The following is a 23,943-nucleotide window of genomic DNA, read 5'->3' on the forward strand; positions in this document are numbered from 1 at the left end:
CGCCGGACGATAGTGTCGATAGTGAGTGAGATGTTCCCAGAAAGGAGCCGATAGCGTTCGCATGCGGAAGGTCTGCCGGCGCGGCGGCATGCGTTGTCGATCTTTTCAAACCGACAACGCCCAGAAAAAGTCGCGGTGGAGTGCCCAATATTTGTGCGAACGGAGCCGCTCCGATCGCCGATGAGTGGAGCGATGACTGGACCACCAATGTGAGTCAAGCTGCCCGCACGAGTGGTGGTCGTTTGAATGAAATGCCAACGGAGCGGCGGCTTCTGACGACCAAGATCGTCGTCACCGCTGGTAAATAAGGTGAGTGGTAGAGCTTTAGTGATGCGTATTGCAATGTTTAGAAGCAACTCCTGCCTAAAGTTTGAACTGCGCAATGTCTGTGGAGCGTGGAGGTGCATCTGGTTTGCGCATTACTTAAGCGCTCGCGTTCATTTCTATAGGATACAGGCCCCAATGAGACCCTATAAACTGCCGATGCTATAGCGTGTTTCGCGAGTTGTTGCTTTTCCCGTCTTTTTCTAACACTTTCGTTTTTTCATCCCTAGTCATATATTACACGCTAAACAGCGCGCCAAGATTTTAGCTATATCAACATGACGATACGGGTCAGTAGCTATAGGATGTGACCTCTCCAGTTATCGTTAAACTTTCTCTTTGAAGTATACGCGTATCGTCATGGGGAGATTATACGCACGGAAAAATACTTGTAGAACCCAGTAGAGTCCATGCTGAACTGCAGTCAGGTCTTAGACAGACCAGAAATGCACACAGGGCAGCGGCTGCGCTCTTGTCGTTGTAAATGGAGATGTAGAGCCTTGGAGTTAGTTGCACGTACATGTCCTACTTTGGCGGATTGGCCAAGAACCGGTTAGTTCGGAATAAAAATAACAAAACAAACTTTTACGAAAGTTGTCACCGGAGCATTGTGAAATCTGTCAAGCTTCAGGCCGAAGTTTACCTTGACCTTAAGCTCTGTCAAAGCGTGTTCCGTGCGCCATTTGATTTTGGCGTCTCTGGACACGTTTCTCAACGGTAGCGAACGTGTCCCACGATGAGAGTATATTCGCTATTGTCGAGGAACGTGTCCAGAGATGATAGAATCCATTAAACTTTCTCTCTTTCTTTGTTGGAAATTTGCTGACACGGACAGGCAGAACAGCCAGAGAAACGTTGAGGACTATTCGGGTACAGCTATACAAGCCGCAACTTGTTCGATATGCTCGTGGCACACTAGCGCTTGTGATGAGTGGTCCGAGTTGAGGGCGGACACTTGTCCCGGCAACGTCAAGTCGGGATTCGGGAAGTTTTTGTAAAACTCGGGAGCAGTCGATCCCTATAGTTCCGAGGCATTTCTACCCCGATGGGACACACATGGCATTCAGATGTTTGGGTGTACTTGTCGTGAATCAACGCCCATTTCGAGAGCGGATAAAGAATCAAGTGACTTGACGTCACTGTTTCACACGCAGCGCGGTCGGCCGGAGCCGTTTATGATAGTAAAGAGCAGACGACATTTCCTGTTGTAATTTGGCGTCGTCTGCTCCGTGACCAGCTTTATGTCGGGAAGTCCAGAGGTATCGTAGATAATAGCGCAGACAACAAGACAAAAAGTAACCAAAGAACACATTGGCTGGGCTCTGGCGTTAGGGGTCGGGGTCACAGTCAGGATAGACTCAGCGCGTTTGGGATAAGGGCAGCTGCGAGGAACGGCTGTGGGGCGAGAGCTGTGCAGTTCGTCTGCTGTTGCGCCCTGTCGCGTGAACGCGCGCTCCAGACGGACGCTACATGTCGTCACGTGATTTTGCTTTCGCAGCGGGAATGTCGGTCGTGATGGCTCGGCCTTGTCCCACAGAAATTTCGTAACAATAAGGCCGTCAAGTTGTAACACTGAGTGGAAGTGAAAGTGAACAATCGCACCGCTTTTGTTTCAAGCGCCAACAAGGAAAGAAGAAAAAAAAGGTGAGAGAGCCTTTGTGTTCTTTCGTATCCGCCTCTTCTTATCAGAGCTCACGTCTGGCTCGTATGTTTCGGTACAGAAATGCGCAGTTGTAGAAGAGGGCTGCGCACTGCGGCAGCTCCGTAATCGCTGCCCCTTGCGAGAGCATTATTAAAGTACAATTTCTACTTCTATCAGCGCAACACTGCACGAAATGCTGCACAGGACGCACTGCTATCATTGCTATCAGTGGCGCCGGGCCGGTCGTAATCGACGCGTAACACGCCTTCCGCGGTGCCTTCTGCTTGCCTTCTGCACAAGGGAATCATGACGCAGACGCCGAGTTTCAACTGCTGCATTGCGTCACGGGGAGCCTTTTATCAGACCGGGGGGAGGTTTTCTGTATGAGTTCACCTATAGTGGACTATCCATTTTGGCTGTCGCCAATTGGCTCCAGCTGCACGAGCGAGAAGGAGCCAGCCAGTCTCCTCCTCGCTCGTGCAGCTGGGGCCAATCGGCAACAGCCTAAATGGACAGTCCACTATAGGTGGACTCTCACAGAATACCCCCCCCCCCCCCCCCCGGAAATCAACAGCCGCAGAAATTAGGGGCAGGCTCGGAGAAATACTACAGTATATTCACGCATATATATGCAATGAGAACACGCGAGTGCTACTTTGTCTCTTTCTAGAGGCTGACAAAAACGAAGCACATACAACGCGTATATACCTCGAGTGTTCGCGCACTCGACATTGACGCGGTTATCTGAGGACAGTTCGCGCTTCCGTTAATACCCGAGATAACGGAGCGAGACCGCGATCAGGAAGGGAATGCGAAGAGACACGAAAAGGCTTGAGTATATGTATTCAAAAGCACTCGATAACTAAGAGTTATATATAGTATACCGTTTATATGCCTGCAGCACATATAGGGTGTGAAAGAAACAATGTTCGAGCACATGTTCGATAACTTCTAGCACCCGGCTCAGACTTTCCTACAAAAATTACTAGAGAAAATGCTGGCGCTACATACTGAGACAGGGAGAAAAAAAAATCTAGGAAAGAAAAGGAAGGAAGGTTAACCATGCAGAGAAAAAAAAGAAAAAAAAAGAAAAGTCCAGTGTGTCAAATTGCACGGGCTAATAGGGATTTAAAGAGATAGGAAGGGAGAAAGATGAACGGCAACACAGAAGTCGGCACAGAAAATTGAGGCAGCACTATCACAACTTATCTCGCAGGTCTGTTATTCGCAGGAGGCGAACTAGCGCTCTGGCTGCCTTTAGCACTTAAGTCCATTGTGAATATATGCGCACCCTACGGGGCTTATATTGTCCCCAAACACTATTCGTCATCATCTATTTTGCGTTTCTTTCCTTTCTTTAACGCTGCACGCCAGGTATTTTCGGGTCACGAATGGCATGCGCGTTATCAGCCTGACATATACGCTCTTGACAGGAAAGCAACGAGACAGATGGCGATTATTGTTTGGGGTAAAGATAAGCCCAGAAAGGTGTAAAATGGTTTTTTTTTTTTTTTACAATGATAGTGTATAAACTTTAATCAACTTTCATACCTCGCGGGGAAGGTGTTGAACACTGCCTGCTCGCTACTTCCCTGTCAGGAATGCTATATGCCAATCTGGTCATGAAATCTGGCCATGCCAATCTGGTCATGAATGCTATATGCCAATCTGATCATGAAACTGCCGCCTACGTCTTGGTGCTCTCGTGGTCGTTTCGTTAACTTGGTAGGTACCAAATTTGCCGTAGTGTGACAGGGGTGTATGACGAACATAATTGTGATAGGTCGTGACCTAAGTGCCATGACCTACGTGTCATGTAGGTCATGACAATGACCCAGCGAAAAATATTAACACTCAAAAACCACTGGAACGGTTTCGGACGTCAGTACTGAATGAAGGAAACACTAAAGAATGCTGGTAGAAGTCATAGCCATGAGCATGACTCCGCAAAAATGACAATGACTCAGCGAAAAAAGATTAACACTGAAAAGCCACTGAAATAAGTTTTGACGTCGGCACTAAGTGAACGAAACACTAAAAGATGATGGTAAAAGTCATAGCATTGAGCATGACTCAGCAACAACGTCAATTACTCAGCGGAAAAACGATTAACACTCAAAAATCAATGGAATGAGTTCGGATGTGGTACTAAGTGAAGGAAAAGGCTAAAGTTGATGGTCGAAGTCATAGTCATGACTAAGGCTTTTGCAGGTGTAGCTACAGGGACTCCTGAGGACTCATGACATGTCATGACATGCGTGCCATGTTAGTCATGAAAGAGCTGCCTAGGTCTTGGTGCTCTCATGGTCGTTTCGTTAACTTGGTAGGCTCCCCGCACACTGCTTCGCATAACATCGATTCCCACAGGGCGTGGGATCTGCCGGCTTTTTTAAAGACTTCCATGTGCCCCTCAATGTGCTCACACTTTGCGTCGATGGATTGTAACATCTCTAAAATAGTTATCGAATGGCACAAATCACACCGCCTCTCTACTAACTTTTTTTTTTTTTTTTTTTTTGGGGGGGGGGGGGGGGGGGGGGCTCGCGGTTGAACGCAGTAACTTGATAGTGTAGCACTTCACGCCGCGGTGTCTTTCAGGGCAAGCCGCGTCACGGTGCTCACGTCAATGAGATCTGCCAGGGCCGCGACGTGGCAGCAGCTAGCCTTGGCCGCGCCTTCCTCCTAAGCCTAATGTGAGGAAGGCCAAAGGTCGAAATGGATTTTCGGATTTCATCGCACAGCCGCCGCGGATTTCGGGCCTCCGACTTCGCCATGGAGGCGTTCGCCTTCACCTACATCTTCGCGCAGTCCACCTCGATGAGCGTGTACGAGCTGCTGCTGGCGATCTCGGACTGCGTCTACCGCGGCGACTCCAGCTGGCCAGGCATCGTCGTCGCCAACTCGACGTGGTCGACGACGAGCTCGACGAATACCTCCGCGCTGCTCCTGGACGAGTGCGTCGATGCGTCGATGAACGTCACTACCAGGACGGAGGACAAACGCGTGCGGGACTTGGTTTTCAGCCTTCCGCTCGTCGAACTGGCCTGCTCTCTGATCGTCTGCTTGATGGTGGGCGGCTGGAGCGACGCCCACGGCCGAAAATTGCACTTCATACTCGCCATGACGGGGGCCTTGATCAAGGACCTGTGCGCGCTGGTCTTCGTGCTCGCCGGAATGCCCGGACGCAGCGCCATCTACGGAGTGACTATTGTGTCGGGTGAGTTACTTTCTTATGTTATATATCGAGCGTCTTTGTTACTTCGAGCATATATATTTCCTTCTCTGTTTCCTCAGCACGTTAGCGAAACGTACGCGCACGTTACCATGTGACCAGCCACTGGTCTCGAAGTAATGCAATGCTCTCAGCTTACATTACTTTGAAACCAGTGGGTTCATTCATTCATTCATTCATTCATTCATTCATTCATTCATTCATTCATTCATTCATTCATTCATTTGATAAATCCATTAATCGTCCTGTCTATCTCTGTCGTCCTTACATTTCGGCCTTGACCTCCGACCTGCAGGGCTCCTGGGGAGCCTCAACCTGTTCACGGCCGGTGCCCTGTGTCACGTGAGCGACAACTCCGACCACAGGAGCCGCACGTTGCGCATCGGGGCGCTCACGTTCGCGCTCTACGTGGGCCAATCGGCATCCGTGTTCGTCGAAAGGCTCTGGAAGCCGCTCGTCGCCTCCGAGTCATTCGTCCGCATCGCCGTGTCCGTGGTGGGCGCGCAGCTGGTGCTCGACATGGTGTGCCTGGTGGGCGTGGCCATGGGGGTGCGCGAGTCGCTGCGCGTCATTCCTGGGTACCACGGGAACCCCTTGTGGAACTTTGTGCGCATGCGCCAGGTCAAGAACGTCGCCATGTTTGTGGCACGCAGGAGGCCCAACAAGGCCAGGTGCTTCGTACTGGTACTCTGCACCGTGTTCCTGTTGGAACGTTTCGTTTACTGCGGTGAGTTGGCCTTTCTATAGAGCGAAGGTTGGTATATCGGTACAGGAACAGTTCATCTCCGGTGCTTTATAATGATTTAAAGTAATAGAGGTTCTATTTGCCTGCTTCCTCCCGCTTTGTGCCCGAGTGTGTCGCCTCTATCCCACGCTGGGGCCCTATAGATGCGCCATAAGACTGAAGCAAGGATGGCCTTTGACTCCATGGTTGTTCACGCTTTATGTTAAAAGCATAGAAAGACGACTGGAAAGCAGTGCATTAGGTTTTAATTTATCTTACTTCGGTAATGGGCAGAGCTAGTATGCAAAAAACCGGCGCTGACGTATGCGAACGACATCGTGCTACTAGCGGACAATGCAGGGGAATTACATTGACTTGCGATACGTGTGGCATTGAAGCGACATATATCTACGCCTTAATTTTACCACAGAGAAATCGGGAATTATGATATTTTATGCCTTGAGTGATCAAGAAGGATTAATTGTTAAGCCAGTTGGTCATTGCTGATAAGGAAAATAAGCGCAACAAAAAGACAACTCACACAGGAAGATTTCGTTTTCCCTTCCTGTGTGCGTTGTCTTTTTGTTGTACTAATATTCAACAGCGAGTCATCAAAGACACGAGTATTGCCGTAGTATTAATCCAACAGCAAGTCATACACAAAGCAAAGCAATGTAAATACCTGAGCGTATACATAAACGAAGGAAAGACCTCAAACATCCACCAAGGTAATCTGAGGAAAAAGGTAAGAGGAATGTATCTATGAAACATGGAGCACTTTGAGGATACAATAATAAAGTCGCAGTTTCGACCAAAATGCGAAGCATGATGGCGATAGCAAAGTATTACACGACGTAAGGTACGTAGTTTTATCGGCCACATAATGGCCGTAAACATTCGCTGACTAGCAAATTAACAAGAATGATGTCACGCGCACACAGGCAAACATGGATATCTAAGTCGATGACTACCGACACTCGCTGTCACAACGCTGGCGTGTGAAGAGCGCCGGCAGCGTCTTCGAAACTTGAGATTACGCGACCTCCAACATGACAGCGCGCATGAAGTCACCTGTCATCGCGGCTCGCCCTTAGTCTTTGCACCCGCCGCAAATAACGCCCAAAATGCGGCGTTCAGGTCGCCATAGCCACGGCCTGGCTAGAGTAGATGCGCTCTTCCCCGGAGTGCGCTTGATCACGTGACCTGCAACATTAGGCACTGGAGTCGTCAAACTCGGAGTCATCAAAAAGAATGTTAGGGGAGCACATGCGATAAATGGGATGCAAGGGTTGAAAACACAAAAAAAAAGACCGTGGAGGTTTATAAGAATGACAAGAAAGAAATGAGAAAATTTCGTAAAAACAAAGGGAAGTGCCTTGCTATTTGGGGCCCGAGCTGGCTGCGTAAAAACAAAGACATACTGGAGCAAATAATCGCAACAGGATGAGGCATGTGTCTGCTGCAGCAAAAATCCGGGACAATCAAGCGCATCCTACTGGAACGCGAGGGTATTCGCCCAGCTAGACCTGTACATACGTATATAGGAAACGTCCATTTTCCATAAAGACGGATTCACATCGAATGCAAACAACATACGTTTAGAGTATTGGTGGGGAAAAGGCAGGGAAGAGATTGACAGAACCAGGAGTCGTTACAGGTATAAGTAACTGTACAATATAATGATAGGTGGTTTAATTGAGAGAGAAAAGTTCAATGATAGATAAGCAAAATGCTCCATTTCGCCGCCCCATTTCGAAGGGGATGCCAATAAACATCATCGTAACGAAAGAGTAAGATTGTCGTCTGTACCTCATAGGAGCACGATATAGCAATCTAAATCAATACGAGTTTCTCAGAAAGAAGGCTTCCCAGTTGAATAATTCGGCTTGGTCGGGGAATCGAACCCGTGACAAAAGCCTTTCCGGGGTGGTCGCTATACCACCTAAGCTAAACAGGAGACTAGCAGATCGCAGATAGCGGGCCACTGAAATGGATACGCACGGCATTAAATATGACAGATCATTTCTGGAGAAATGTGCAAGGCGGGGGAAGTTACATGAAAGGGAAAGATTGTCATCCACCTTGGGCTAGCACGAAGCTATAGCAGGAAGCAAAGAGAGCTTTTAATGGAAAACATTATTTGCCTCTTGCCAGCTGCCTTAATCGCGTCGGTGGTCTTTTCAATTTCGTTTGGGACTTCTTCGATAAAAAATAAAATGTGTGCTGAGGTGGGATTTGAACGGAAGATCTCCCAGCTCATGAAGCAGGCCAACGCTCTACCCATTATTGCGAATTACCGATTCGCATCTACTTAATAGATGTAAGAATTAATTTCACATCGCGTCATCCTTTCATTAATACATTCAAGCGTTGCGGAGAAGCCGGCGACATATTTGTTGATAACACTTCAAATAAATAAATAAAGTCGCAGTTTCGCTCGAAAGGCGAAGCATTGATTGCGATAGCAAATTATTAGACAGCTGTACGAAGTAAGGTTAGTCATTCTATAATCTGCATAAACTACTGTAAAGACTTGCTTACTAACTAAATTAACAAGCACGCTGTCACGCGCGCACAGGCAAACAAGAACAGATGTCATTAGATCGCCGCGGACACTCGCTGTCAGAACGCTGGCGTGAAGAAGGGCGGTAGCAGCGGCAAGCGAATTCCCCGTCGTGCTGTTTCTCGCTTCAACGCGAACAAGGTGCGTGAGAACACAGCACACACGAAGCCATCAGCTATCTCGCGTCGCGTAGCCTTCGAACCCATCGCAGATCACCTCCAAGATAGGGCGCAGGCGGCCGCGCTCAGCCGCAGTGGAAGAGGAGATGCGTACTAACCTGCCCCTCCCCCCCCCCCCATCTCCTAGAGCGCGCACATCTCCCCGCACACCCACCCGTATCGCGCGTTAAGGACCGTGCACCCTTTGTGCCTCCGTTCCTTGCGTGCGCGAGAAGGCACTGCCGCACCAAGCCACCATCCTTCTCGGCTCACCCTCGCAAGCTTTCCCTCGCACCTATAGCATCGGCGCGCGGCCGCGATGTTATCGCACTTGGACTTCATACGGAACCTCACGGCGACGCCGACGACGGCGGAAATTCGACTGGAGTGTCCATAATCGCAATAAAAGATCGACGTCAACCTGAACGTATAGTATTCGTAGAAGCTACAACCGCCTTCGCATGCACGATTTCTCCGCTTGCTGATTTCCGCAGCTATATGTTTCGACGCGATATACGAACGTCGGTCGATGCTGCAGGCGAGCAGGAGGTGTGGGCCGAGTATCTATTCCGGCGCTTCAGCTGGACCCACCAGGTGTCGCTGATGCTGGGCCTGCAGTTCGTGTGCGAGGCCACGATCACGATGCTCGCCGTGTGGCTGGCGCGCAGCATGGGCTTCCAGGACTCGTCACTGGCCATCGCTGGCGCTGTCTCCTTCATCGGCGCGTCAGCCATCAAGGCGGTCGCCCTCAGCGGCGGAACGCACGGCGTCGGTCAGTGTTCTACTTGCGATACTTACTGTTCGCACTAATCCCTGAAACCTTTATTCTGAAGAATACTTGTGTGTAATATGTATAACTAGCTAATCGCACAAAGCTTACTAGCAATGACAAGTCAGTCTTAGTTTACATAATGATTCGTGCAGCATCATGTGTGTCACATGCCTAATCCCCCCCCCCCCCCAAAAAAAAAGAAAAGAAATACTTCTGATAGCAAGTTGTCTTATTTTTCGAATTGGTTGGTGAATCCTCTTGCTTGAAGCCTACTGTTTGTCATATGTTTAGTAACGCAATATTTTACTTGCGATAGCAAGACATTATTATTATTTGCACTGGTTCGTGTATCCTTTTCTAAAGCCTCTTGTATGTCATACGTCTATTCTGAGGTGAAAGGCGCGTAGGCGACGACACACATGCATAAGAGAGATACACACACATGTTATGTGTGTCTACGCGCTTTTCACGTGCTCAGAAAAAAAATTGAAGGACACTTTGTGAATTCCAAAGTGTCTTCGGCGAAAGCTTATGGCAATTCGCCTGACTATGCCATGCCTTTTTTTTAGGGGCGAAGCTCCTTATAGCGGCACCCGTTCCGTCCCCGTCGTCGTAGTAGTAGTGTGTAACCAGTCTGAGAAAAATGAGAAAAAAAATCCGAAGTTGTGTCCGTAGCGCGGAATCGAACCAGGGACCCCTCGCTTCCGAGCGCGCGGCGTTAGTCCACTACGCCACGAAGCTTTTTTTTTTTTTTTTTCTTTATTGCCGGAACTTTCACTCACTACGCCACGAAGCGGACATGGACACACGCACCACGATGGCAATAAATACCCAACATTAACGAAAGGCCGCGTTTCTAGCGCGTTTCTAACGCGTTTGTGCTAGCGCGTTACGGCCCGTGTAAGAAGCTGGTGTAAGACGCTGTGGCCTCTCCGCCTTCAACGCGTTTCGAACGCGCTGCCCAAAGCGGTGGCAAGTCAAGTTCAAGTCGAGGAGCGTTTATGAATACGGGGGGTATACTCTCTCAGCAGTCATGTGATGGCGTCGGCAAACGCGGTGCACGTTCCGGCATGTGTAAATGGCTGCGTAAGACGCTGTGGCCGCTCTCCCTTACTAGAGAGTACTGCACGTTTCTAACGCGTTTCTGCTAGCGTCCCCTTAAGCGGGAGATCCGATGATTCCCTCCGGAGCTTCGCCCACTCATCATCATTCACCCCGTGGATATGCTGTGAATTTTTTTTTTTTTTGTCGGTGTGACCAACTGTAACGCTAGTGAACATTGTAGACCACTGACAAATGCATGTCTGTTCCTAGCGTCTTGGTTGAAATCCCCGACAACGACCATCGGCCGATGCCTGACGTTTGTTGGTAGAATGCGATTCACAAAGACAATGGCTGCTTCTTGTCCGAGGTTTGGGGCCAAGTACACAGACTACAAAGAGCCCAGTCGAAAACCTGACTGCGCACGCTTCTTCAGGCCACAGCTGGCACCGTTCCAAGGCACGGACGGACGGACGGTCGGACGCCGCCGCCGCTGTGCCATCATGTGATTGCTGAGAGAGGCCACAGCTGTGGCGGCGCAACTGTTGCTATGCGCCGCTGTGCCATCACGTGATTGCTGAGAGAGTGTGAGGGGGAGAGGCCACAGCTGGCACCGTTTCAGGGCACGGACGGGCGGACGCCGCGAGTATGAGCAAGGCTTTCGCCTTAATATGCTAAACCAACACGCCCAGTTTTCCTGCCTAACGACATATGTCTATAATTACGCAAAATCTTACTTTATTAACGTTTGCACTGGTTCACGTCCCCTTAATTATCTGAAGCCTCTTGTGTGTCATGTCAGCATGCAGTGCCCTATAGTTACGCTACGAAAAAGGAAAGCAATAAAGGAGGAAAAAGCAAAGTGTGCCCCAAAATCTTGCAGGCAACAGCCGTTATTCATGAAGTGTATGATAGATGGCGCGACAAACCACGCCGCAGTAAAAGAAAATTTAAATAAAATTATTTCATTTTTAAAAACTTTAATTGGAAATTAAATGTTACCCCGCAGTCTACGCCGCAGTAGTGTATATGTTTATACAGGGGACACTGCGCTGCAGCACGCCGCAGCAAACAAAGTGGCTTCACCAACGCGCACTGTAGTCGCTCATGGGTTGCGCAAGTTCGTCCCCGCGTGCACCAGAAGCGGCGATTTATAAACAAGTGCGCGTACTACGTCAGTGGCACCGTGTGCAAAAGCGACCTGCACTTGCTATGCCGCAAGTCCTTCCAGGCGCAGTTTTATGCGGGCAGCTTTTGGTTTTTTATCTGAAGTAGATCAACTCTTTCCTGTCGCCTTTGTTCTGTTTGCCGTCTGCATTTACCCTTGACCAGTACGTCCACTACAGACAAGTTGCCCGCGGCGGTCGCTCAGTGCGTGCACGGCGCTCTGCTGCTGAAAACGAGGTCGGGGGTTCGATACCGGGCAGCGGCGGTCGCATTTCGGTGAGGGGAATTGCAAAAGCGTTCGCTTACTGTGGGTTAAAAGATGCAGAAAAGACAGGAGAAAGGCAGGGATGACATCCAGAACAGAAAATCCGGTATGCTATACCCTGCACCGTGCGTTATACATGCACGCCAAAGAATCATAGGTGGTAAGCTTAGTTCAGGTCTGCTTCAGGAAAGTTGCCGTGAAAGATCCAGAACCCAGCGTTTCTCGTGGTCACTGTGTTCCATTATGATACTAAACCCTTTGACGTTTATTCGTCTGCAAACATTATTACAGCTAATCGTAAAACATGGCCAGATTTCTATAGGCTGCGCGAATAAAATTTTGTTACGCTGTAGCGTCGGCCCACCCGATGCTCGTGTTTACATGAGCCCAACAAAGCGACTCGACACGCGTTTTGTCAGGTTCACGCAAATGCCCTATAACTCTGTTGCACGGACTGAATTCTCTTTCTGTAATGAGAGAGAGGGAGATAGCGGCTTTAATGATAAGCTGGAGCCTGGCTGATCAACTGGCGTGCTACTCCAAGTGCTAAGTGATAATTATGCTATACACAGTTATCACATCAGCTGATAAACAGATGAACAGTACACAGACACTTCTCTTTCTGTGGTCAGAAAAAGAGATATAGACTTTAATGATGACCTGGAGATTTTAGCCTAACTTATTGTCTGCATGGCATGCTAGTCCAGTTGCTGGGTGATTATGGTATACACAGTGATCCTATAAAAAGATAAGCAGCCCATATAGCGACACACAATAAAAATGGTCACAAAGTTTCATTGAGGCATGTGGACCTCATTAACACCAGCAGCGCTTTCGTGGCATGTAATGCGCAGGTGGCACTTTGCCACGAGTTGAGAATGTGCCTCAGCTAAGCTCCAGTCTTGCTTCAGGTGCAGTGCCGTATTCAGAGTCTGTACCTCTGACAAGTATATAGCAGCAGCAGTCGCACAGAACACGTTGCAGGTCATGAGGAGCGTTGTACACAGAGCACACTGACGAGTCTTTCCGTTGAATTTTGCACTTAAAGTAGTTCGTGTAGGCCACGTTAAATCTAATGCGGTGAAGTAATGCTTAATCTTGTCTGTTGAAGCCTCGCGTCATATACAAGTCGCAAGACGAATCGATTTTTATGGAAGGGGGTTCGTGCTGATGCACGAATCCAACAAACCACTTTTTTTTTATTCCAGCTGTCATCGTCGGCTCACTGTCCCCTCTTATCGCCGTCGCAGTGTTGTCTTTGCTGTCGAAGCTGATTCACCCTGAGGAATTCGGTGAGTATGAGTCATATAACTGCGCTTGGCGAACGGGACAGATAATGTGCTGAGGTGAAGACGCTCACCGTATACCGTGCTACAAACAAATGTGCTACGTTAGGTTGCAATCATCACCATCATCATCATCAGCCTACATTTATGGCCACTGCTGGACGACAGCCTCTGTCTGTGATCTCCAATTACCGCTGTCCTAGTTTTCTGCTGTCCTCGGCTGCGCATCCATTCTCTTGGTATCCATTCTGTTACTCTAATGGTCCACCAGTTATCCATCCTTCAAATTACATGACCTGCTCAGCTCCATTTCGTCCGCTTAATGTCAACTAGAATATCGGCTATCCGCGTTTGTTCTCTGATCTACACCGCTCTCTTCCTGTCGCTCAACGTTAGGCCTAACATTTTTCGTTCCATCGCTCTTTGTGCGGTCCTTAACTTGTTCTCGAGCTTCGTTGTTGGTTGCAATAGGATGGCGCAATTTCGGGAAGACTTATTTAATCATGTGCAATATAGCGCATTCGCCTGTACGTATATCTATCTTAAGCTTCACGTGTCCGTGATGTCCAAAACATGGCAACAATGACGTGTTTCCGGCTCCTGCCTATCGCTTCCAGCGCTTGTAGTACACGAAAGCATGGCCTTCAAGATCAGTTTGCGTTACTTCGAAAACCTGGACAATTTAAATGCGACAGACAAGTAAGCAACTAACTTCACACCGTTAAACCAATCTGAAGAGAATGGAGAGGTTATACAGTATCGGAAAACGCTGGTATGAAGTGGTTCTCTGTCGGATCTGTGCTGGACACGCAAGACTCGCACGCATAGCGTTAATCTTGACAAGGGTGTGAATGGCTAACGCTCCCATATCTGTAGGTTTAATACACAGAAATACCCAAGAAAGCGGACGGGCGTGGGAGTCAGCCGCTATACCGTGGACAGAGCATCGCGCGCATCACGCGCGGAGGTTGTGGGTTCGGCTTTCGCCAGCGACGCAGTGGAACCCCCCCCCCCCCCCTGAGGCCGACTTAACTCCCCCCCCCCCCCTTTTGTTTAACCCCTTTTCTTTCCTTACGCACTTGAGTACTGCAACTAAGATGTAAGACGCGCAATCGTCTGCACACTCGCAAAAAGCGCATTTTTAAACAATTTCCCGTGAAGAAATCGAAATTAGTGCTGTTTAGATGGTATTGGCAAACTATCAACCCCCCCCCCCCCCCCCCCCCCTGGCAGAGATCCTGGGTGCGCTACTGCAGCGACGTTTTCTTTTATTCCACTTCGGCTTCCTTTTGTTGCGCTAACAATTATATGAACACTCAGGCAAATTCCCGCCGTCGTCGTCGCCGTGACGATCCATATAAAGTCCATGCAAGTGGGATAACATCGCGGCCTGTGCGCCGCAATGTGCAAGTCCAAGCGAAAGTTTGCGAGAGTGAGCCGAGAAGGATGTTGGCGAGATGCAGCGGTGTCATCTTGTGCTCGCAAGGGGAGGAAGGCGGGGAGGGTGCGCGCCGTCTTACGAGTGCAAAGGGGGAGCGGGGAGATATGCGCGCGCTAGGAGGGAGGTGGGAGCAGGTTAGTGCGCATCTCATCTTCTACGCCAGCTGCGGCGGCTGAGTGCGGTCACGTGCGTCCTATCTTAGAGGCAATCTGCGATGGGTTCGAAAGCTAGCCGACCTGCGATTTCTGATGGCTTCGTGTGCGCTGTGCTCTCGCGCGCCTAGATTGCGTTGAAGCGAGAGGCAGCGCAAACGTTCGCTCGCCGCTGCTGCTGCTCTTGATCACGCCAGCGTTGTGACAGCGAGTGTCCGCGGTCATTGAGCGAGATGCGTTCGTGTTTGCCTGTGCACGCGTGACAATTAACGTGCTTGTGCATTTATAGTTCGTAAGCGAAGGTTTACAGCAGTTTATGCCAGCTGATAAAACGGCTAACCTTACTTCATATTGACCCTTTTCACGGCGATCCCGTGGGCGCTGCCGTGTTTGACCACGTGGTGACGCGTCCATATTGCTTGCCTCCAACTGCCTCCCTTGCCTCCGTATTTACAGTGGATGTGTATGATACCGGTGCGGCGTAGCAAACCTCCGTTTCGGGAAATATCGTAGACGGTGACTGGGTGGACCACACAAAGCTTTGGCCACAGCTTTAGAGAACATGCAAAAGCGCTTTCGGAGCTGATTAAGCTATGTCCAAACAGCACGAGCAGCTTTGTCTAAAAGCGGGGCTAAATATGTATTCCAAGCTATCCAAACTTTCCGCTTATGAATTGAATCAGGATTAGCGTGTTCTTTATTTGGCAAATAATTTGAAGCAGCGGCTTGTCATGTTTCTGAGTCATTAGAGTAACTCGGTGCAGTCACTATCTGATTATTTTCTGCCTAATCGCTCACGGGTGTGCTCAGTTCCGTTATATTCGTTTCTGCTGCGCACAATTAGGCTTGAAACGTAGCTGTTCTGTACATTGCCATACCTTGTAGCAAAGACGTATTATCGCTAGTAACGCGCTTACTATTGTGGACCGTCACGAAACATTCAGCTTCGACCATTCGTGCGATATCGGCATAGTAGCGTCATTTATTGTGCGTATATAGCGCGCGTATATATTCAAGTGTACGCCCATTCACTTATTCTTGACACGTTGGCGAAAGAGCGGGCGTAAGTTTCCGTGTCAGTTGGGGCAGATGTGTGTAGATAGTGTGCGCGAAACCTACTAAGACAGGAAGCGGCGCTAATCCATTTATCATTGTTTAACGAGCGGTACTCACTCTTGCCGACGTACCGGGGCTGAAACTTTCTTTGAAGGTTAGCGATACAACGCTGGCGCATAAGCAAATTTCTATATCCTCTAGGAAAGCCGTACATCTCGAAGTGCCGAAAACACGTACGGACAGTTGCAGCAGCGCTCCGCGAACTTGGCCACACATATTCATTATATTCCTTAATATGCCAGTCACTATTTTTGCAGCCAACTACCGCACACGTCTTCAATCCACCTGATTCAACCCAGCATGACTGGAGCACAGTGCATTAGCGAAAATTCAGTTGCGTTTCCGACAGCTGATCGCACAGAAGCAAGGTAGAAGCGGTAATGGTTTCGTATTCGTACGCGGTCGCTGAGGCGACGTACGGCGCGCCGCCGAAAGCGCCATCTCGTTTCTCTAGAACAAAGTGCTCCGCGAAAAGGCTCAATAGCTCTCTAATAGCCAAAAATTATTATCTGGTTAACCTACCTGGCCTTTCTTCTTTTCTCGATGTTCGCCTCGTTTTCTGCGCCTCAATAATGACGACAGTCCAGCTGGTTTTCATAAATACTTTTAGAAACAGCGTCGCCGAGCGGCTTTGTGTACCCCTACAATAGAAACTCCTTTGTACTCCATTTGCGTTTTCTTTAAGGGTGTGCGAATGTTAGAAATTTCGAATACAATCTTTGCTGTTCGATTCATATTTGACTCGATATTTCACTATATTCGAAATTGTCGAGTGTTCGTTTCTGTTACAAGGTATAACAATGCCTAAAGGAGTATCGAGACAGAGATATTAACGCATGCGAGGAGTGCTACGAATGATTCTGCTAGTGGAAAGTCGCGGCTGCTGCGCAGAGACGCCAGTTCTTGAGCGAAGTGGCGCTGAAGCAAGCACACTATAGGCCCAGATAGCTTCTGCTGCTCATAGCCTCAATAATTTCACTTTATTCAATAACAAACGCCTCCCGTGTAGGCAGCCTTATATGCGAGTTTGTCGTTTTTGATTTAGGCAACTCCATTGATTACTTAACCAATCTCACCATTTCCAAATCCCATCAATGCAATGTGCAGGGCTGTAGCATCACACTTCTCTCCTTCAACGAACACGTTGCACACTACTACGTGCATCTGCAGACGCATATTGTTCCCTTGTTCCATTACGGTGACTGTCATCGCGCACCAGATAACTGAAAGCAGTTGTTTCTCCTTTCCAATCTCCTCAGTTGACTGGAAGTCCAATCGCGAACGGCATTAGATTCAGAAGCTTTATTTTTCTTGAAATATACCAAGAAAGGTACAGCGGCTAAAGATATAGCAATACCTGGCAGAGGCCTCTGTACCGGTTATACAAAAAAAGTATAGCATTTTAAATACACAGTGACAAGTTCGCAGCTAGCAGCAGTTTTTCTTAAACAGAAGATGAAAAGTAAAGTAAATAAATAATAATAAAAAACGTAGTACATTCGCAGGTCGTTTTACTATTTAAAAGGAAATAAAAAGGAGAAAGAACACGAACCAACAATAATGCTAATACAAAAGAGCTTACTCATGCACAGTGCAATTAGTTAATCTAACAAACATGAAATACAATACATACATGGCCAGTGCACTCTATATAAAGCAAATATTTTCATGTGTATTATAATTAAGAAAATTAGCTTAACTGGACAAAGTGAACATGAACGAGCTGGTTAATAATGCGTTTTTTAGTTGTTCCTTAAAGAGGTGAGGACTGACGTCAAAGTTGAAATTTGTTTCCAGTTTGATGAGAAGCAAGATTATTTGGTATGTCATGGATTGTTTTCCGTAATTAGTTCGTGTGCCTGGCATGTGTCATTCTCGCTCCCTATAATGTAGTATAAGGCGATTCATCAATGTTGCTATTCGTGTATAAGTAGTTATATGCTGATGCACTAATTGGAGTAACTTGTAATAACAGATTTGATTTGTCCTTAACATGTTATGTTTTAAGAATAAACACGACGTTCTCAGATCCCGCAGATGTCATTTGTAGCGTTCATAGCAGCACAGTATTCTTTTTTGCAGAACTAGTAATTTATTCTAATTTACTTGTGTTATCGTTCCCTATACTAAATTCCCATAACACAATGTGGAGTAGAATAGTGAATAATACACAGATACATTGATCAGACAATTTCAATTATTACGCATCATTTGATTGCTATACGCACTTCATAAAAACTTTAAAGTTGACTTTGTTTAGAAGTGAGAAAATATTCGACATTCGATTAGATATTCGGATGAAATTTCTCTCTCGAATATTAAAATTCAATTTGATTCGGTAGTTTCGCTTTTAGAACACAGCTATTTCTTCCTTATCTCTTCTGTACCCTCCTTACGTTCTTGTGGTATACGCCTGGCCGGTAGTGTCCCCTAACTTTGGATCCCCTATTTCTAAAACTCCCAAATGTTTTGGTTAGTTTCCGTCGGTTCTATAATATAACTGTTTTTCTTTTTAATAGCTTCACCATAATTTCCTTCGTTCTAGAAAAGCTAGCTATCGATACTTCCCCACAGACAGCGTCATTGACGCCTCGCGCATGCGTGCAGGCTGCCTGTTCGCCAACGTGGCCGTGCTCAGTATCGTGGCGCCCCTGGCGGCCAGCGTTGCCTACTGGGAAGTGTTCGCGGCCACAAAGGCCATGGTCAGCGAGTTCATCTACCTGCTCTCCATATTCGTCGGCACGCTGCTCTGCCTGCTGCTAGTGTGAGTATACGACCCCTTGCTGAGGTTTCTCTTTCTTTCTTTCTTTCTTTCTTTCTTTCTTTCTTTCTTTCTTCTTTCTTTCTTTCTTTCTTTCTTTCTTTCTTTCTTTCTTTCTTTCTTTCTTTCTTTACGGCGAACAGCAGTTATGAGCTAGGAAGTGAGCTAAACTTGTCCGTCCGTTCTCAAGAGTACTGAACAATTCGCATTAAAAAAAAAAAAAACAGCAATTGCACTGTGATGTAGGGAATCAAACCAGCGCTTATCAGGCTTCAAGTCGAGCGCTCTAACCACCGCTCCAGGTAATGTAAACAGTAAACCAAAATAATGTGAACAATATCACCAAACAGAGATCGTGTAAATGCGCAGAAAGTCAGGTCGCAGAAAGGCACTTGAAATGGTAGTTGCTACAAAAACACGCTGTTCTCCTCCTTGTCCTTATATCAAATGCGCTGCACCTAATGGTGATGTTAAAGAGCTATCAAGAGGAATTCAGCGTAGTGTTCCGACGTGGCCTCAGCGTGGCAGCACCAAGCTACCGCCTAACTATAATGCTTTACTGTAAACATGCACAACTGTAAGTCTGCGATGGGTATAGACCGCGAAAGTAGGGCAACCTCTCCTGGGCAATCTGCGCACAGTGGTTTTGTGGGTGACGTTATCGGCAACGTTTGTTTCTGTGGACAAAACGTTGAGCGTCAGGTATTCAGGTAGCTAAGTACAGCCGTTGATGTGTTAGCGCGCACAACGCGTAAACTATGGTTCTACGATAAAGGACAATTAAGAGTAGCGCTCATTCAGTTCAGTCTAGTAAACCATCGTTTCATGACTATATTTAAAACTAGTAAAGGCACGCTATATAAGCAGGACAGAGGCAAAAGAACGAATACAACAAACACGGCGCTTGTAGTTATTTTATTGCGATAGCAATTATGTGGACACTCCAAGCGCATTTCAGCCGTCGCCGTGATGTTCCGTATAAAGTTCAAACACGATAGCATCGTCGCTGCACGCTGTGTATGCGAGTGAAAGCTTGCGAGGGTCAGCCGACAATCGCGGCTCAGTCTCACCCGCGCGAGGGAGAATGGGAAAGGCGGGGCGGAAGCACGCCGTCTTCTGTCGTGCGCGAGGCACGGAGGGGGGGGGGGGGGTGAACACCAGCGGCGGCTGCTGCTTACGGCGTGGCCGCGCGGGCGCTGTATCTGGACCGCGACTTGCGACGTGCACAAAGTGCGCGCCCACGCGGGCCTCATCTTCAAAGCAATCTGCGATGCGGACAAAGTACGCCCAGTGCCGGTAGCTTCGTGCGCTGTGATTTCGACGTTTAGCTCGCGTTGAAGCAAGGGACCGCACGAAGGTCCATTCGCTCGCTGCTGCAGCCGCGCTTCCTCACTCCAGCGTTTTGACAGCGAGTTCCCGCGGTCATCGAGTGAGATGTCTTTATGCTATACCTGTGCGCGCGTGACACCGTGCTTGTTAATTTAGTTAATAAGCGAATGTTTGCAAGTCTGTACTGCCGATAAAACTAATACCCTTACTTCGTATAGCTGTCTACTAATTTGCTGTCGCAATCGATGCTTCGCCTTTCGGGCGTAATTGCGACTTTTTCAGCCTTCCTTCAGTTCAGGGCGCTTTTACAAGGTTGCTACACATTACCAACTCACCCAAGTTCACCCCTTTTTCATTTCTAATTTTCGTTCATTTGGCATAAAATAAATATTAAAAAATACTGAAGGAAATTTAGACAAAGCTACCACTTCCAGAATCTCGCGTCACAGCCTCAACGCCGGCACGGCCGTCTGGCGTCACTGATTTTATTAATTTCCTTGCATTTGGGTCACTTTGGCGCTGGTAAAGATCTCAAAGCTTACCAGGTTGTCCGTTTGTTCCTTTAGAATGCAATATAGTATTTCTTCACAGATTAACTATTAAACAAACCCGAGTAGACGCTGTCGAAACCGTGACGTCACAGCTAGCTTCAGGGACGCTGTAGTGGAACCCTGGTTTAATTTTGACCACATGGGGTGTTTTACCATGCGCCCAAATCTCGGTGCGCGATCACTCTTGCATTTCGTGGCATCCGGGAATCGAACCTACGAACTCGTGCTCATCAGAAGTTCAGAACGTCATTCGTGATGCTACGTACGTGTGTCACAGGAAGCCCTGTATTCAAAGTTCAAACACGCGCACTGTGCGATAACGACAAGAGGAAACCGCCATGGATACAAGAGTCGAAGAAAGCTTGGAACGAGTTGTTGCGCGTCAGAAAAAACACTTGAAGTTGCCAAAGGTGTAGGGACGCCTATCTAAACAGCAGCGCAAGTTTCGGAGGCACTCCGGCCTGTTTGCCTACCTATCTTTGTCAGGAGGCCCCCTTTTCCCTTCCATTGACTCCTTTCCTTTTCAGTCACTACATATTGTGCTATGTAGGATGTTTACAGGACGTTTCGTGCTTGCGCTTTCTAAACCTAGCCATTGTGAATACGCAGCCTTCCGGCAAAATGATGACTTATAACATTGTGTAAGCCGATGTTGCACTGCAGTGCTTCGTTTCGAGCAAAAGCACTCGTTCATAGTCGATGTACACATTTACCGCAACCGCGAAATAGTTCTCGTAAGTCATGCAAAAACCGCAAGCGCACAGAGGCTCTGGTCAATGCCGCATAAATATAATCACGCTCTTGAATCTTTCTTTTTTCGGAGTTTTAATTCGTAAATTAAAGATAGTCGGCCGCCGGACCGTATTAACTAACTCTGTCGTAGCCCTAACAGTGTCGCAACTCTTTAGCTCTACACCAACACTGACTTATTCGCAAGCTCCTAACCTTGCTCAACCCTAACTCTGTCCGATCCCAGAACATTGCTCCAATCCTGTAACGTTCCGGCAGAACCCGTCTCACGATTAATGTCGACGTCATCATGCGATTACTATTGAAGCAATGTACAGCGGCACACGGTATCGCCACCGCAGAAACGTGTCACGTATAAGGCGCAGATGGACTCCTTTCTCGCGCTTCCCTCTAGCGGCGCCGCCGCGAAATATGCGCGTGTGTGTGAATATATATTCAGAAAATATTGCCAGAGTATATATCATTTCGCTTCCTTTTATTTATCCTTAAAAATGTTTTTGTCATCGAAGAGCGGCACAAACCCAGTGACCCAAGTTAGCGTCAAAGAGGTCGTACCCAAGAGTCACATACCCAGTCACGCAAGTTGGTCCGACAGTTGTTTTCGAACCCGGTTCCGTCAGCGTAGCAGTCCAATGCTCTACCCATTAGACCATGTGACCCAGAGACCCAAGTTGACGGGAAAACGGTTAGAGACGTAGTCAAAGTGGAAATTTGGGTCGTTTGGCTGTACATTGCGAAAAGGTTAATTGTTGCGCTAGAAGACGCGGGCGAAGAAATGGGTTACGGGAGGCGCTTCGTGTGCATGTCCTGCACCCACTTTGTCCGCGTCTTCTAGCGCAAAGACCATATCGCAGTAGAGAGAAAGACATAAGAAAGTACGTGAAATATTCCAAGAATGCCAATCACATGAATATCTCCTAAGTACCCAACTTTGCCCCAACACTGACTGTAATCCCAAACTTCGTCCTAAACCTGTCTGCCCTAACCACTAGCTTGCAACAACCTTAACTTTGCCCCATAACTCTACCTCAACTACCTTTTAGAACAAAGTGTCCACTTGTCCTCTGTAAAAGAAAAATAAAAAAAACGAAAATCCTTGCACCCATATAACCCCTACACAGCCCTCAATTTGAGCTGGCAGCTACCGACAGGTCAGCACTGGAACCATTGAGAACTGGAGTGCTGGCCAAGCGGTTGTTCCTTGTTTATTTTTTTAAGAGAAACACAAATGTGGGCTTGTGGACAAGAGTTTCTAGGCTGCGGATGAGCGTCCCGCTGATCAGCGAACTACGAGATATTAAATCAAATAGCTTTCTTTGACTCTTTTCTTCGTTCTCGTTGTCGGCTGCCGGACTTTCTCCACTGATCGAACGAGGAGGAGGTAGCGCCGTAGAGAAGAGGAGAGGGCTGGAAAGCGAGCCATACTTAGTTCAAAAGGAGTCGTGTTTGAGCAAGATTGTGGCAGTCTGCTGCACAGTACTTCTTTGGCGCAAAAGATGGTGATACAGAATATAGACACACATAGTAATCACAGGAGCGTAGTGTGCTAATAACTTTTGTTACTCGTTTGTTTAATCCCTGTAGGAGATTGGACTGTAGGCTACATTATAGCCCCTATGAGAAGGCATAGTTAACAAATTACGAATTACACATTTCCCCATAAGAATTCCACTCAAGCATACTGAGCATTCCACCACTCAGACATACTAAGCCTACATAAAAAGGCACATTAAAAACAAACAGGAGAAGTGTCCCATAATCACTCGCTTTAGGTAAATACCAATATACCAAACTCAATATACCAGAGTTCGTAAGAATTTACAAATGAAAACAAATTAATTACCTTGCTGTCTACAAGAAAATACTGTAGCGCTGTCAAATCACGTCTCTGTTTAAGCTTGATAATAAAATTCTGTTCAGTTTCCTTTCAACCTCGTTACTTTACGTGCGTCACGCAGGTACGTCCGCCGAAATCTGCATCTCGGAAGCCTGGGAAACATGATTCAGGAAGAAAAGGTGCCGCTTCTAAGGCAGCGGGACTTCGGAGCTGCAATCCTGTGAAGACGCAGGCACTGGCCAAGACGCGTCCACATCGTGCATCTGAGAACAGCGTTATATGTGTTTACGTGAACATAAACCATGTGTGTGCTTGTGCGTGCGCATACGGTCACTGTGACCGGAACGCTGTGACGGATCGTTCAGATTGCTGCAGCTAGCAGATAAAGACGTTAGAAGCCCAAGTGCTGAGAAGACACACCGCCTGGTCAAGATGTGCCGACATCATGCCTTCTGAGGCGCTGTGCTTGCTGCGCGAACTCATAGACCACGTGTGTGCTTGTGCGCGTGCGCATCTGTCACAGGGACGCTGTCAGCGATGGTTATGACTGCTGCTAAGAAAGAGAAAGGCATGATAAAAGTGCCAAGCAAGCACGTTGTCTTAGCCCAGTGCCAGGAAGGCTGCCGCCCGCAGACACCGGCACAACCTGGGCCAGTCATGCGAAATATCGCGAAAGTTGAAAGTATTCCCCGAAAGTCATCTTAAAAAAATAAAGGCCTTGGAAAGCCGACTCCACTCGACACTCAACCTCAACTCGACTCGACACGACAATGATGCAGATGCTTACGAGTGAATTCCCATTTGAAACGAGACTACGTGTATGGCATATGTT

The 23,943-nt window shown here is 47.8% G+C and overlaps 1 protein-coding gene across 3 annotated transcripts; it reads left to right on the forward strand.

Moving 5' to 3' along the window:
* The first annotated feature begins 19 nt into the window (after positions 1–19).
* On the forward strand, positions 20–23,930 carry LOC119457464 (proton-coupled folate transporter). 3 transcript variants are annotated; one of them, XM_037719030.2, is made up of 7 exons: positions 22–309; positions 4,565–5,183; positions 5,494–5,925; positions 9,182–9,415; positions 13,097–13,180; positions 18,491–18,647; positions 23,233–23,930. In XM_037719030.2, the coding sequence occupies exons 2-7, from the start codon at positions 4,682–4,684 to the stop codon at positions 23,333–23,335; spliced, it is 1,512 nt and encodes a 503-aa protein (XP_037574958.1). In that variant the 5' UTR covers positions 22–309; positions 4,565–4,681; the 3' UTR covers positions 23,336–23,930. The 3 variants fall into 3 exon arrangements, with proteins under 3 accessions (XP_049526060.1, XP_037574958.1, XP_049526059.1); XM_049670102.1 differs by lacking the exon at positions 22–309 and adding an exon at positions 1,204–1,968; XM_049670103.1 differs by lacking the exon at positions 13,097–13,180 and having other exon boundaries at positions 20–309.
* The last annotated feature ends 13 nt before the right edge of the window (positions 23,931–23,943 follow it).

Source organism: Dermacentor silvarum, chromosome 7 (assembly GCF_013339745.2).
Source record: "Dermacentor silvarum isolate Dsil-2018 chromosome 7, BIME_Dsil_1.4, whole genome shotgun sequence".
Taxonomy (NCBI): Eukaryota; Metazoa; Arthropoda; class Arachnida; order Ixodida; family Ixodidae; genus Dermacentor; species Dermacentor silvarum.